The following is a 16,150-nucleotide window of genomic DNA, read 5'->3' as shown; positions in this document are numbered from 1 at the left end:
GGGAACAGAAACCTCAGCGGGCTGAGCCATTATGAAGTTTCTTTGAAGCAGGATTGCTCCTTTTTGTCATTAGGCATCAAATCCCTTGTCCAGACAGCTGCCAAAGCTGTCTCTACCTATATGCAAAGCATGTTAACAGGAACGCACTTCCACAGCTCTACCGAGTCCTTGTACCCAAATATTCTGGCTTAGAGTTTTCTGAATGTAGAAGAAATTAGACAAAATTATTTGCTAAATTTTCACAGATGAGAAGAAAAAGGACAGGTGTAAATATTAAAATCAATGATCGCTGTATTCCTTTTACAGTTGCTGCTTCAGGTTCACGGCCCTAGCATTGTGCATGCTGGCTCACTGTCACAATGTCATGGCTTACTGGGACACTGGGACAACAAAGCCATTATTATTGCCATTAGTAACACCTGTGCTTTTCCAATTTGTCATTTCCAATGTGCTACCAAAGTAACGCACCTTTGCTTTTGTTACTATGATGAGTCACAGTTACTGCTGTGAGAAAAGCGTATTAATTCTAATTTGGATTGGCCCCAAAATGGTAACGTAAGTGTTTATTTAGAATGGGGACAACACAGTTTAAAGGGGCCACATCATGGTAAGTCAGGGAATATTATGCTTTGTTATTATTAAATAATGAGTATTTCAATAAATCAAATACATTTTATAAATATTCACACTTAATAAGAATTAGTAAATAGAAGTAAATAGTTCCTTGAAAACTGAAAAATAAAACAAAGTTTGCAGAGCAACTATTCAACGTGATAGGGTGTTTATTGTAATCACTTATAGTTTGTGGTGTTCTTCTACAGTTAGACTGTCTAATGTTTTATTTGATAGTGTAAATTGATATGACCTTCATTCTTTGTGATACAAGATAGCAAGTCTGATTTGTGTAAGCACCACTTGGCTTTGGCTTGAAGACCTGTTAGAGAATGATTTCCCCTCACAGTTTATCCACCTGCTCTTCAGATTATTCGTATCTGGCTGCCTGTTTCATCACTGGCTGTGTTTCCATGCATGGACTAATGTAGTTACTGGGGAAAACGTTTTTACATCAGAAATAAGAATGGCAGGATGACAGACAGAGAGCAAAGGAGGCTTAAACACATGATTCAAGCCTCAGTGTTTTGCTCTTCCAATTCTCTCTTCCTGATGTCCATGATGAAACGAACTTCCTGTGTTACTTGGCAGCTTGATAAAGTTCAGATGACTGAAGTTTTAGATTATAGATGCGTCAGATTTATCTAACGTTACTAGTGGGCTGCTGTAATAAAATGTGTAATTTGGAAGAATGATAGTCACCAAACATTTACTGGAGCAACTGGATATTGTTCTTAATATTACTGGTTCACTACAACTATATTTTGTTTAAATTAAGAAGAACAAAGTGTGTCCCTCCCTAAAAAGGGAAGAAACACTATTTATATTTTAATAGGTGAATTTGCCTTTACTATCACTTTGCCCCCAACCATGCATACTTTACCTTGACTTTTAACACTCGCTGTTGGCAATTTAAAGGCTGCTATTAAGTTTGTTATTGTGCAGCACCATGGCATTCCCATACTGATGCTTCTACTGCGATCAGTAGCTTGACATTTCCACTCTCTGCTTTTTAAATGTACATCTGTGTTGAGCAACCTCAAAATTACCACTTGTAAGAGGTAATTTGTGATTCACTTTCAACTGACAAGAAACATCAACAGCCACAGTAATTTTATGCTACTTCACAAACCTGCGTTATCCATTTCTGTGTGCATGAATGTGCAATGATTGACTACTCGGTATTCCCACCCAGTGAGGCTGAATCAATCACACACACAGAAACACAATTAAAGAAAACATATCCAAGCAAACTTGAGGTGAATGAATTATTCTTACAAGTCGACTCTAAAAGCCTTGTAATCCCCACAGTGGAGCACAAAGCCCATCATCTCATGATGAATAGTAGCAGCATCCACAAACACAAGAGGCTGATGCTATACAACAAACATAATTTAAGTAGCCATTTTCTTCCCAATGAGGCACACAGGAAATGTAAAAGAACTCTAATCGGACAACTGACATCTGACATGCATGTATGAATTTAATTGACTAGCTACCATGGTGCTCTTTGTAATTACAGAACAATCTGTGAAAGCTTATTGACTGCATTAACATCTAATTTAAAACAATGAATTGTAAAAATAGGAAAAAACTTTGTTGGTTATTTTATATTTGCACCACATTTGACATGGAATACTTACCTTTTCTGCTGATTGTGAGGTCCCAAAGAAGATGGGGATAAAGGCAAGCCATACGATGCAGGTGGTGTACATGGTGAAGCCGATGGGCTTGGCTTCGTTGAAAGTCTCGGGAACCCCTCTGGTCTTGATGGCGTAAACTGTGCAGGTGACCATCAGCAGCATGCTATAACCCAGCAGACAGATGAGGGACAGGTCTGATATATCACATTTCAGAACACCCCGGGCCTTTTTAGGATTGGCTGTACGCTGGTCTTCGTAGTCGATGATTGCTTGTGATGGGTCAACACCAAACCAGATGCACACTCCAAGGAGCTGCACTGATATCAGGCTGAATGTGATGACTAACTGGGAGGCTGGAGAGATGAATCGAGGGGCACTGACCGACATCTTGCCCTGCTCAAAAATCCTGTAGATCCGATTTGTCTTGGTAAGCAGTGCTGCATAGCTTATGCTCATACCCAGGCCCAGGAAAATCCTTCGCAGGGAGCATATAAACACATCAGGAGTAGAGATCATGAGGAATGTTGTAGCATAGCACAGAAAGATCCCTGTCAGCAGCACATAGCTCAGTTCTCGACCTGATGCCTTAACAATGGGTGTGTCATTGTAGCGTACAAAGGTGACGACCACAAACAGAGTGGCCATGATGCCCAGGACAGCGATGAGGACAGGGATGACTGCCCACGGGGAGCTCCACTCCAGTTTGACAATGGGAATGGGATCACAGCCAGTGTGGTTCTCATTTGGCCTCAAATCAAAGCGACACATCTTACAGGTGTAAGTGTCTGCCTGATACTGGTAACCATCACAGTTCTCGCAGTGCCAGCAACATGGAATTCCCTTCACTGTCTTCTTGCGCTGCCCAAGACGGCAGGGTTGGCTGCATATAGAGTAGGGGACTTCTTGTGTTGCACCAGGCCACTGCATCTCATTGGTCTGAAGGGAAACGTATAAGACATGAGAGAAATTTGCAGAAATTACCAGTTTATTCCGCCTCACCATACTAACATTATTGTATTAAACCAAAGGTAAATAAACACTGTGCCAAGTCATTTTAGCAAAAACATTAGCACAATTTACTTCATAATGTTACACTAGTTACATATTAAACAACATGCTACATAATGCATGAGGACACAATTCAATTAACACTTGGTAGATTAGTTTACACACACAGAAGTGCATGATAGAATGAACAAACTGTAAATGGGATATTCACCACATGAAAGCCTCAGTCTTTTTATCAAGACATCATTGTGTAAACTCATTGAATTATAACTCAACAGGAAACAACTTTGCTGTTTAATTACTTCCAAGGATTGTTGCACTTACTGGAGAAAAGATAAGTAAATAGAGTCTAGCTGCGTGGTACTGCAGTCTCAACACAGCGGAGTGCAGTATCGTGTGCCTGTGCTGTTGCACTGATGTTATTTATTTTTAATACACCACAGTTTTCTTAAGAGGCCTTATTAAGTAAAATAGGGTGTGGAAAGGGATGGGCAATATTCAGTTATAGTAATTATTCCAATAAACATCTGGATGGTTTAGATGATTCGTTTTGCATCTAAAAAAATCTCCATATGGCATTCTTGATTTTCCTTGGAGGTCTCTGCCATGCAGGTGATGCTGATAAGTCGATACAGCAGTAACTCAGGACCTTGATATCTATGATAATCTAATGGCATACCGACAGCATGTGGGTAAACATAATAAGAATGCCTAGGGGCTCATGTATAAATGATGCATAACAACAAAACATATGCATACACATTGTCCCTTAAAGTTTGACATTTAAAATAAAGCAATCACAGCAGACTATGTGCTCCATGCATATGCATATGTTGAAAAGGAAACTGGTGTATTACTGTATCATGTAATGATTGCAAATTAAAACAAGGTTAATGCAAATAAAATGTCCTTTGTGTCTTTACTACATTGTAGAGCTACTCATATCAGAATAACCGTGACTAGAAATGGAAATGAAAATACTGTACAACATGCCCTAAAGCTTTTGTTGCCTGTATGTTTATAAATTCTAAAGCCAACCAGAAATAAGGTGATTTATCCTTAATATTATTATGTTGACTGTTGCCCTATAAAACTTAACATAAACAAGATGCATTTAGAATAATCTTTCATAACAGTGATAAGTTATGGGAAGGTGAATAAATGAAGCTCTATTATATGTGGCAATGTTAGAGTTGCTGTACAGTAAATGTCACATAATATGGCTGCAAGTTAAGATGTACGGAGGCTGCTTTGGTACTGCTGGAGGAAAATAAACTTACATGAGAAAGTATATTTTGAGATCATGTTGACAATAGTCCTAATTGATGAGGGTTGTGTTTCATTGCAAATTTTTTTTTGTAAATAATTGTCACAAATTCTATGTTATGTCTAATGCCATTGAATTCCTCTAACACATATCTCTGGGACTCATGTTCACCCATCTCTCCAGTTGATGAAGCTACAGATTGTAGTTTTATTGCCATGTGCTTTTTGGATTTTCTCGTCAAGATTAAATGAGTTGAATTAGTAACAGCCAAATATGGGGTGTCTGATGAATATTTTTGGCTGATTGTCACAGTCTGATGTGGATGTTGAGCATAATGACCGGCACAAAAATCTGTCAGTCGAGTTATTAGAAAAGTCAAGCATACAGTCTTTCATACATATTTGAAGTAATATTTCAAATATTCATACGTCTAAGTGCAGCTGATCTGTCCAGTGACCAATGATCTTGTATTCTGTGGTGTTATTTGTGATCTGGTATTGGTAGATTTCATAGCGACCAGGAGCATCTCCATTCACGTTGAAGACCACTGGGGTGCCAGCAATTCCTGCGGATGAAAAAAAAAAACCGTTACTGCTGTTATAATTTTAGTTTTAGAAACAGATTTAAACTTAAAGCTTCAACTCCAGTGCTGTACAATACAAACTCAAGCCATTATTCTCATAATGCTCTGAGATTAAATGAGGCTGCAAGGGGACTTCAAGCCAATTCTGTAATAATGTTAATGATGGGAGCAAAATATATCTTGACAGCCATGTTTTCCTGGTCCTTTGAGGAGGGCCAGGGCTGCTGTCTGTTCATGTTCCCATATCATTTCACACTCCTTCATTCTGCTTATTGCCCCATTGCTTGTTATCCACAAGGTCCCCACTCAGAGTGCTAACGAACGACAGCACTGATTTTGATTACCACTTTGAGGTCTCTCTCAGAGCAGACCTACAAACCCCCTCTCCAGCCTCACCACTTGTTATCAAATTGCGGTATGAGGGAACGAGGATTCACAGATTTGAGACCACCACAGAATGTCTCTGAGGAAAGGACCATTAATAGCATCCCCATCTCTGTCTATTTGGGCCTATAAAATGTGCTTTCTTCTCCTTTGATGCAATCTCCTTATACTCAGCAATATTGTAACATGTTGAAATGGGGGCTGAAAAGTAAAAAAAAAAAAAAAGCCCTTAGCTAACTTGTAGCTGAAATGTGTTTTGGATTGCCCACAGTCAATATTTGGATGTTGTGTACAGTAGATTCTAGTGCTACATCATTGACTGCATTTTTCTGCAAAAGAATAGGGATATACATCATGCCCAGACAGTTTTCCAGCATTTGGGAGAGATATGTTCATGTTACACAACTATTGACTACACTCTGTTCTGTCATGAGAATAAAGGGAAATATTTATGTGATTGTTTTGTTCACCTTAATAGGTCACAGTATTGATTGTTGTTTGAACCTGTGAGTCAGAGCTGGAAACCTGTGAGTCAAGCTATGTGACCAGACTTATTTTTCCACTTCTGCGGATATGTGTGTGTCAGAATTCTGTTTAAAACCCATAGGATTTAATTGCATTACCATCATCCTGCTGCATTATCTAGAGGGCATGTGTAAGACAACAGCAGGCATTCATGTGCAATTATGAAACCTTTCTTGCCCATCTCAGCAATACAGGGAATTGAGTGGGATGTATGTTTCTATTAATTTGATTTCCTTAATCGATTAGTTTCACCTCTTAACTTGCAAAAAGGCATCGCAGGTTTCATGCAAAGCTGGCCAAAAATAACAAACTGCTTGTTTATTAAACAACTGATATTTTTGAGGAAACACTACACAAGATAACTCTTAGTAATGAAAGCAATGTAATCTAGGAAAACCCATATACTGCTAGCAGCTGCTGCTCTGCCCAAATGCACTGAAAATAAAATGGTAAATAAAATTATTTTAACTCTAAATGTAGTTTATAACAGTGTGTGTGTGTGTGTGTGTGTGTGTGTGTAGGACTCTATGTTAATGCATTGAGAGCTGAATTAACACAATTGTACTGTGTGGAGAAGGAAAATGTGTGCAGGGCAATGTGTAGGCACAGTTTAACATGCATTTCAAATCAGATGCAAGCAAATAAACATTCATTGCAGTTGTGTGTGGCTGTGAATTTCAGCTGTGTTGTCCATTTTAAAGCTAGTTTATTGAGGGAGAGACAATTCGACCTCTACTTTATTTCTCTCAAGAATTGATAATGTAATCAAACAAAACAGTAATTTTTCACTCCATTAAAAGCCATTAGCCATAGCCATAAGAAATCTAATGTGCTGATCAAAATAAGATAGAGATTTTGCCACTGAACTTTAGTTTCACTTTAGAAGTGCAGAGGTGGCATCAGTGAACTCAACTTCTTTGATGGGTTGTAGATACACGCTAAGGAAAACAGAATTACCACGCTCTCTTCATAGATACAAAGCAATAATTTAAAAACACCAAGATTCAAAGCTGTCAGAGACTGTAATTTATTTCTACTCCAAATGGAGGCTGAGCCTTACATGGTAATTAGTCATTCAGTTAGGCAGAGTTGAGGGCCAACGCTGGGGTAAATTATCTTTTTAGTGTTCCCTCTTTTATGACACTGACCTCAGAAATACTTTAGTCTTTCAAACTGCATTATACCCTCACAATTTGCTGTACTGTGCTTAATATTCCTAGTTCCCTGGACGGGCAAGATCCATTATTAAGCATTATACAACAATATAATTTGAGATCCTATTATAGGTTGGGGTAATAGTTGGTGTTGGTTTGAACAGAGAGATGCAAAACAGGGGCTGTTATTTGTGCTACACATCCACAGCATAACCCTTTTAACATGGCTTAATTAATGTACTGCTAATTACTCCACCATATATCTTTAACATATGATCATGCAATTGAAGTTACTTCTATATTAAATTAAAATAAATCAAACCTCAGGAAAACAGCTTTACATGACTGTTTAAACCCAGTTACAGCCAACCTTTAATCACAACACTTTTAACAGGGCTTTACTATCAAGTTTATGTCTTGCAAGGTTACTTTGTAAAAAAAAATGTCCTGAGGAAATATAGCATTAAGGACCACTGAGTTTGAACTATTTCTGAATATAACAGGCAGCAGTTTCGTTCAGCATCACTGGGATCACAATCTCAATACCATGCATCAATAGGTATCAACTTCATCTACAGTATCTGTAGTGCTTGGGTTTCCTCTTTCCTTTAGTCAGCATGGATGTCTACAGGCAATTCCCAGAATACACTGGGATCATGTGGACATTCCTGTTGTTTTCCTACAAACCTTTTAAATCCTCCATTCCTCTGTGCCCAAAGACTCTTAAAAGCAAGACAGTATTCCGGTAATGTGCAGCATTGATTTTTCTAGCCATCCCTGTTGTAACCCCAATGACTTTAGTGCTGACAAGCCTTCCAGTAATATAACACAGTGAATAAAGGAATGTATAAATAACTGTAGTTTAATTCTGTAACAGTAACCTGTTTTACAGCATTTCAGAGTAAAGCTTACTCCAATGCTGGAAGAACTGATCTACACTATCCTGAAGTCATATTTGTTTAATATGACTTCAGGATACAACTCCAAACATTTTTTTTCTTTTTTTCTTTTACACAAATGAGGACTGACCTGCTTACATAGTAATAAGCACACTCAGGAACAGGTAAACAATGTTTTGACTTTGAAGATGGGGCATACAATAAAACAGTGCTGAGTGGTGCAGAGTTTCCTTTGTGTCCATTAAGGATGAAAGCTAACTGCTGCAAACATAAGTGTCAAGTTATCCTTTATTATATTATTATATAAAGGTTATGTTGACTACATTATTGAAAAAAAAAATCACACACTTAATTCATATTCATGTTTCTTTGTTTTCCTACTTTGTCTTTACTATAAAACTCTAAAATCTATAAACCAAACCTTTCAGGAAATAAATGCCAAATCCTGACTTTTCCTTTAACAGTTTTGTACATTTTTCTCCAGTATCAATTTTTTTTAATCTAATTTATTGTAAATTATTCCTGTCATGTACTTGCAGTGGCATGACTGCCTCTCACACAAAGATCCCACTCTGTAATTGTCATACAAATAAATGTATCCATTACTGTATAATCATCTGTGAGGGTAGAGCAGGTTTAAGACAGTGTCAAACTGCTCTCATTACATTCTGCTTAATTGCATGAACACTCTGACCCTCTACTCATCTGACATATAATTAGCCCAAGTTGTTAACCACTAACACTGACCAAGTAAGACCCCATTCTGTGTACATTTTCATTATTTCTTCACCAGCCAGTAGGTTAAATTCATGCGCATGCTGGTTCCATGACCTCCCTATGTATGTATCTTTTCTGTACATGTAATTTTCAAAGTTTTTATAGTGCATCTTACTTGCAATGTTAAAGTGTTACTGTTTTTGAATCATGTGTTCAGACGCTCAATTAAAACCTAAACTTTCGACCCTCTAAATATCAGTTTCTACACTCTTAGTTAGGAATGTAAGAATATATCGTGAAACAATTCAATTGTGCTAAAAATATGTGAAGATTCAAATTGGTGAGATTAAAAATTAATCGTGGCACACTTTTGACTTGTGTCCTATGTCACTTGCAACGGTAGCAATAAGGGAAGACTCTGAAATTGAGGATACCCCATCCTGTTAAAATGGATGGTGTGGCAGTCAAGTCAGAAAATAAGATACGAAAATAACAGACAAGACATGGCAAGAGATATGAAATTATATTTTCAATTTCACTTTTACAAAGAATAGAAAAGGATTTCAATGTTTTTGTTTGTTTTGCAATTTGATTATGTAATCAAATTTAGAATATTTGACAAAAGAGATAAATCCACAGCAAGCTGAAGCACCATTGAAATATCAACTCTGGTGGAAAACTATCTAACAGAGACACTATTTCTAAATTACCTTGAACCTTGTTTGGCATTTCAGTATTGCAATTTCTTGTTACTTATCAGCCAACGCATACACAATATATCAGCTCATGTATCTGCCTGGCTGATTATCGTCTAGCTCTAGTAGTGGATGCCAATTTGTTTCACAATATTTTCTTAGTTTTTTCTGAAATACAAACAAGAGACATGCTCAATAAGGGATCACATCAAGTTGCAGAAGCTAGTGGAACAGATGTTGGACAGAAAGTGAGGTCAAACCTTTAGCTCTCTGTTACATTTTAGGTGTTCAGCTGATACTTTTATAGGGAATGACTTATAAAATGCAAGGGTCAAAGCCATGTGACCTGTGTCATGCGTTCATAAGTGCATTAAACTCTACCTGCACTAAACTACCTATTTCTGTGTGTTTGCCAGTAATGCAAAAAAAATGGATTTAAGTGTACATAGAACAGCCACTGAAAAACTACTGATGCCTGTTTTAGCTGGTGCTGTCTGTTAACTCTCCCCTCTCATTTTTGTACAATTTTAACTCCACTGCCAATGCACTTTAAGCAGGAGATCTTTTGCGTGGGCGATTCAATGCTGACAAGATAAGACGGGAAATCTCACAAAGCACAGTTCCTGCGTATCATCAGCTATGATAAAACATGCTGTTCTGCTGCTGATTGTCAACCCTCCTACGGATCTCAGCCTCTTATACTTGCTGAGAGTAATTTACATTCAGTAGCCTGATAATTGGAGACCACTGTACTCACAAAGCCTCTGCATGAGCATGTTGGTGAACCCAAAAATAGGACATACAAGTTGCTTCAGATTTCACCACACAAATGCCTCAGAATGATAGTTATCTGAGATAGCTTTACTACAAATAAACTGATTTCTTATGATATCATATACATTTAGCAGAATACTTAGTGGGACTTGGTTGTTTTTGTTTTAAATTAAAGGTAGCAAAATTGGTTAGCACTAACAATTTGTGCTTTATGTGAGCCTACCTAGGTGGAATTAGGAGTACATACCTGTGAAGTTGACATTGCGGATGTATTTTAGCAGCAGTGTGCCGTTGATGGTTTCCATCTTGGAGCAGAGGCCGACTTTTCCTGGACAAAGATCTTTGTGCATGTTATGTAGGGCATGAGCCGTGGCGTAAACTGCGTCAATCACAAACTGAACCTTCCCCTCTTGTTCGTACGATGAATCTTTCCCGATCCGCTCGTGGTCTAGAAGAAAAAAATTAACAACACAACAATTACAACTCATAAAATTTGGTCCCATTGGGACTGACTTGATGAATTTGTAAATACTGCAAACAATATGATCACTGATTTAGTTGAACATATATATGTTCCCATCTGTGTTTTACTGGCTGAGTCATTGCAATCATGACAGGCAATCAAGACTAAAATATTTGATATGACATAATATTCAGAACAAAAAAGCTGCTCTACAATCAATCAAAAATGTAAGAACAGTGATTGCTAGATGTGTAAAATCAAGCAAATGATAGCCTTTCAAGAGGCCTGATTACTCAATTGTGAACCCATCTTTTTTCACCATATTTAATTTATTTAGAGATTGGCGTTGAATTGTGCATGTTAACAACTATTTATATGCTATTTATTCTAGACATCAATCACAGAATCTCCTCTCACAAAATCCAAAATGGTCACGTGTGCAGCCTTTCTCATTATGGTCTGTCAATCACTGATTAGACCCTAACCCTGACCCCAAGATTATTCCACAAGACTCTTTTTGTGTCATATATCTTAATCTGCCTTTTGCAATGCAGCTAACAGCATTTGAAATACTGTGTGGCCTCATGCAAATATCTTAATATAATTATAATAGGGAAATTCCCCTTAATACAAACATATATTGGAAATGTGCTTTGATAATTGAGGGAACCTTCTCCAAGTGCTCTCTGGTCTTGTATCATCTCTTAGTGTTTATCCTCACAAAGTCACGTGCCACCTCACATCAATTAATCAAGAGCACAGAGTGTGATAAAGTGGTAGAGGATGAGTGGAAGACACAGCAAGACAGGCCTAATCATTCTTCAATATTAATGTAATTAGTTATGACAGGTGTGTATTAATCATAGCTGGGGTTGTACTATCGCTTTAAAACTGTTAACCGCCAAGCAAGGTTTCAATTAGCAGTTTAATCATTTTTATTATCCAATGCCCTGCTAGATATCATGACCAGGAAGAGTGAGAGCAGGACATTGTTACTGATTTAGATAATATACGTCAACAGCAACAATGGACAGGAATTAAAGAGCAAGATTGGAAAAAGTTTCAACCTTTAAAAGTAGCTTGAGTAGAAAGACACCCCTTTTCAGACATGTACATCCATTAAATTAATCTGATCGTTATTGTAAGTCAAGATGGCGATCTTACTAGATCAGACTTAGTAATCTTTCCAAATCACTTTCTACATGGCACAAAGTCTGAATTGCATGCCATTAAATGTAAAGTCTGCGGCTGCTCACAGGCTAAACATGCAGAGAGAGAAAAAGAGATGCAGTTCTTGTTCCATCCTTTAAGATCACTCTGTATCTCAGTCATCATCTCTTATGCACAAAGAAACTAATATCAGACAACAGTTTAATGTGAAAAAGCCAATTTTCCATTTCTTCTCAGATCAGCAAAACTATTTTTACAAGGGTAAAAATAGTGTGACCGGGGAAAAAGAGGTTAAAAAAACCCTCATATAACCACAGTATCAGATCTGCACTTTCTCCCTATAATTTATTTTTTATTCCAACTCAATTAATAAATCAGTGTCCAGCAAAATGCTTTACATACAGCATGTTGGCTAATAGGAATGAAACAAGAATCCCAGCTTAACATCCTGTCTTTCAATGCTTCTGAAATGACAGAATGTATAAAGCAGGCAGAAAAAATCACTCTAATAACTTGATAATTAAATAGATTCATTTTCATTATAATTATCAAAATATATCAGTGAATTCACTGTGAGAAGCAGGAGAGTGTCCCTTGCACTCAAGGATGATGGTCATTAATCAAGGCTTCAACGCCAAAATCAGTTTTAAAATCCATCAGTAGTGCAGCCTGTGAGAGAACAGAAAACAATCTTCTTCCTTGCTATCATTACATTTTTAACTCACAGCTGTTCTCTCTGCATGAACATTGTGGCTAAATGTGCTGTCATCTTTGAATGAAGCTGTAAGGAACATTTGTGTGAAAGGACATATATGTTTGAATGACAAAAAGCCATCACGTTGAATGCATTTATATATTTACTGCAGCACAATTTGCTTGTTACCTTATTAATTCGGTTTTGTTAAAAACTATAAGAACAACTGAGGTATAAATGCAAATTATGATCTCTTAATAATTATGTAACTGTCCTTATGCCCTGTCATAATTATAAACCTAAATTAAGGTAACCTTTTGTTTAATACTGACAAATGAAGAGTTATCCGTAACCTCCACACAAGTTGAAGTGCTCACAACTTAATTCTTAAAGCTCAAATAAACTAATTTGTGAGAGTATTGGCAGGACAGGAACAGAACAAACACTCACAATTTCACACTGAAGTTCAATCACAGATTTTAGTGCTGGTACAACTGCTATGAAGAGGGCTCAGTAAATATAGACACTCCACATGTGGACTGCATAAGCTTTTATCTGCAACCCATTTGAACAGTGCTTTCCTTCATTTTAATGTGTTGATTATTTCTTCCTTTGTCAATGAATGCTACAGGAGTACAAGCTAGATTCTTGCAACGTGACAGAGAAGACTTTTGAGCGACATGTAGCCATGTTTTAAAAGCATGTGAATTACAGAGCATTGCAAATGTATCCCCCTTGGAATATTTTGTAAGCAGAGACGGGAATGACAAGTGATGAGGCTGAAATTGCAGAATTGACACTTCTTTATTCTTTGTGACAATGTCTTAAAGGGAAACTGACTTTTTGAATTTTATATAAGATATTTTTGGGGCCTTTTTTTATGCCTTTATTTAATATGTCAGGTGGAGATAGTCAAGAAATAGGGGAAGGTAAGGGTTAAAAAAGCCGAGTGGCGTGGTGAGTGCGTGGCTTTCCACACACTATATGCTGCCCCATCAGAGCTGGAAGAATTGCATCTCCAGTACTTAGGGTAATGTAGAGCTGGTTGAAAATAAGCAACATTTCTGTTAAGAGCTTATTAATGTCAAGGCGCCCTAGTCTTTATGTATTAATGCTGAGTTCCTACCACAGCGGACTAGGTTTGATTCCAACCTGCAGTCATTTGCTGCATGTCATCCCCCNNCCCCACTTTTCTTTAAATAGTCTTTTTTTAAGGGCTTATTAAAGGCAAACCACAAGACTCACACCCTGTAATAGAGGATCATTTGCATCAGCTCAGTAGATGGTCTATATCCATCTGTTCCCTTGTGCTTTGAAGGTTGATGCTTTTTTAGAATAATGAAATCCACTGATTTTGAACTCTACCCAGCTTGAGGGGAAATAAATGTTTGGGAATTGGGTAATTTGTATTACAGCACCTCATTTCATCTGTACCATCAAAGAATGTCTTGAAAGAGTAAGAGTCTGAATATTAGCTCATGTCAATAACACATAATGTGGAAAAGGGGAAAAATTGACTTTAATCAATTTGGTGTGTTAATGGGTGTGCTCTGGTGAAAATTGGCCCCACTATGCGTTTTCTTAATTACTGAAGAGTTGTTATTGCTCTGACATTTTGTAATAATTCTACATGAATATATAACTTAAATGATCTGCTTACCTGTCATCAAGGGGGTAGTACTTAAGTTATTTGCACCATTGCTTTCAATTAAGGTTAAGTTCCATGTTACTGAACAAACACTTTTTCACTGTCTCATTCACAAGCTTGTGGCAAGACAAGCACAACACAAGATAATGTAAACAGTGCATCATGATCAGATAACAAAAAAACGACATAAAGCAGTTGATAAACTGGAATCATGTTTTGTTTGGATGCCTTGCAAGATGTCTGTGGCAGCCATTTTTTTATCTCACCAGAGATGCTTCATTTTAACAAGCGCTAGTTTTAAATAGATGAATAGTGTTTGTTTGTCTTGTTGTTATTATCTATATGCTCCCACAGTATTTGCTTGCTCAGAAGAGGCAATTTAACATCGGTGACAAGGCTCTGAATGTTTAAGGAGCTTGAATATTGCAAGCTATTCTATAAATGTGTGATACTGGCAAAGTGAGTCATGGATAGGTGGTCTGTCACTTTTTGTGGCTGTCACAGCCTCTCTCATTGTAATGTTTCTCTCTCTCTTTGAACCACTCTCTTTCTTCTCTCTTTCTTTTACACATGACTATACAAAGACAATTGCCTCATTAATGGCAAGTTGTGTCAGAGGTTTGCCTTGCCAGCTAACAACCAAATGTTTTTATGTTTGGCTTTCCTCTAATGCTCCAGCTTCACTTTCCAAAGACATGCAAGGTCAGACAGACCAATGGTTCCTGACCTTTTTTGGCTTTTGACGTGTTAAAATAAAACAATACGTGCTTGAGATCTCTTCTCGTAGGTTCTGACCTAATAAAGCACTGGGTTTGAAGGATTTTTATGGGCATGAAGAGTTGAAAGTATGTAGTATTTCAAATGAGAAAGAGAAACATGATTCTGTGAAGCAGAAATGTTGTTTTTCCTTTCTTATCCTTTTAATCGTTGTGTCACCTCCTTAGATTACAGTTTGGGAAACACTAAGGTAGACTGAATATTGTAATTTGTTTAAGTCTGTATATATGGGGCTTTTCCAAAAGCTTTTACCACTCCCATCTTCCTCACTAGCCTACCACCAAGTATAGTCACTGTGGTGATGAAGGCGTAAAGAAGGGAAGGAGAGAAAAATTATGCGTTCGCTGGTTCTGACACATTCTTTGTGACAGGTGTATTGTTGGAAAACACTGAGCTAACCCAAGATAATCTTTCTTTATACATTTTCTTATTTAAAATTATTTAATCAGGTAAGGGAGAACAATGTGGGAAAACCCATATCAGACAGAATTATAACATGGCTTCACTGGCTGGTAGATGGAGGAAAAGGTGGATGTTAAGATGTGCTGCAGGAAGGTTAGTCAGTAGTGCAAAACAAGCATTGATGTGAATGAAGATGAAACCGTGCTACTGTATCATTTTATCAGTGCTCTAGGAGTTTCGATCAAGGCAAACCTTCAGATTCTGAAAGAACACAATGATCCAGAAAGCTCCAGGTCACACTGTATGCTCTTGCTTGTTGTATTCCTTTGAATCGAGGCAAATTGTTTCTTTTTTGCCTCGCTTTCATTCAAGGAAGAGAGGCGGAAAAATTTAATTTCATTACTTGTGCACACTGTGATTTCTTTCTTAGTGATGCTGGAAATTATAGGCTATTTTTCCAACTAATGTGCTTAGAGCAGACTAGATAGTTATTTCTTGGTAGGCCATAGTTCATTTTGACATAGTGGGTCATTGGGGGGGAGATCGACAAACCATATAACGTGGTCAAACTCTTACTAAAGCAAGTTAGCAGAAGAGCAAAAATCTTTCCCCTCCATAAAAGCCTTCAGTACCGCTCTATGTTCTTCTTTCAATTAAGAAATACTTTTGAGTTCTGATATACCTGATACTAACAACTTAACTAAATAACCTCGTTAGCAGCTGCCTTTGTTGTTT

General features: G+C 37.4%; 1 protein-coding gene across 1 annotated transcript in view; it reads right to left on the bottom strand.

Annotated features, from left to right (window-relative positions):
* Positions 1 to 16,150, bottom strand: part of LOC118324458 (metabotropic glutamate receptor 4-like) — a 113,167-nt gene that overhangs the window by 5,641 nt on the left and 91,376 nt on the right. Inside the window, exons 6-8 of the mRNA XM_035656810.1 lie at positions 10,509 to 10,709; positions 4,959 to 5,095; positions 2,256 to 3,191 (exon numbers count right to left, since the gene is read on the bottom strand). Of these exons, the coding sequence (XP_035512703.1) occupies positions 2,256 to 3,191; positions 4,959 to 5,095; positions 10,509 to 10,709 (1,274 nt within the window). The remainder of the gene's footprint in view (positions 1 to 2,255; positions 3,192 to 4,958; positions 5,096 to 10,508; positions 10,710 to 16,150) is intronic.

The sequence above is a fragment of the Morone saxatilis genome, unplaced genomic scaffold (assembly GCF_004916995.1).
Source record: "Morone saxatilis isolate NCDOM2014 unplaced genomic scaffold, NCSU_SB_2.0 Contig15, whole genome shotgun sequence".
NCBI classification, from domain to species: Eukaryota; Metazoa; Chordata; class Actinopteri; family Moronidae; genus Morone; species Morone saxatilis.
The sequence above is the reverse complement of the archived record's forward strand: the minus strand, read 5'-3'. Positions and strand labels throughout refer to the sequence as shown.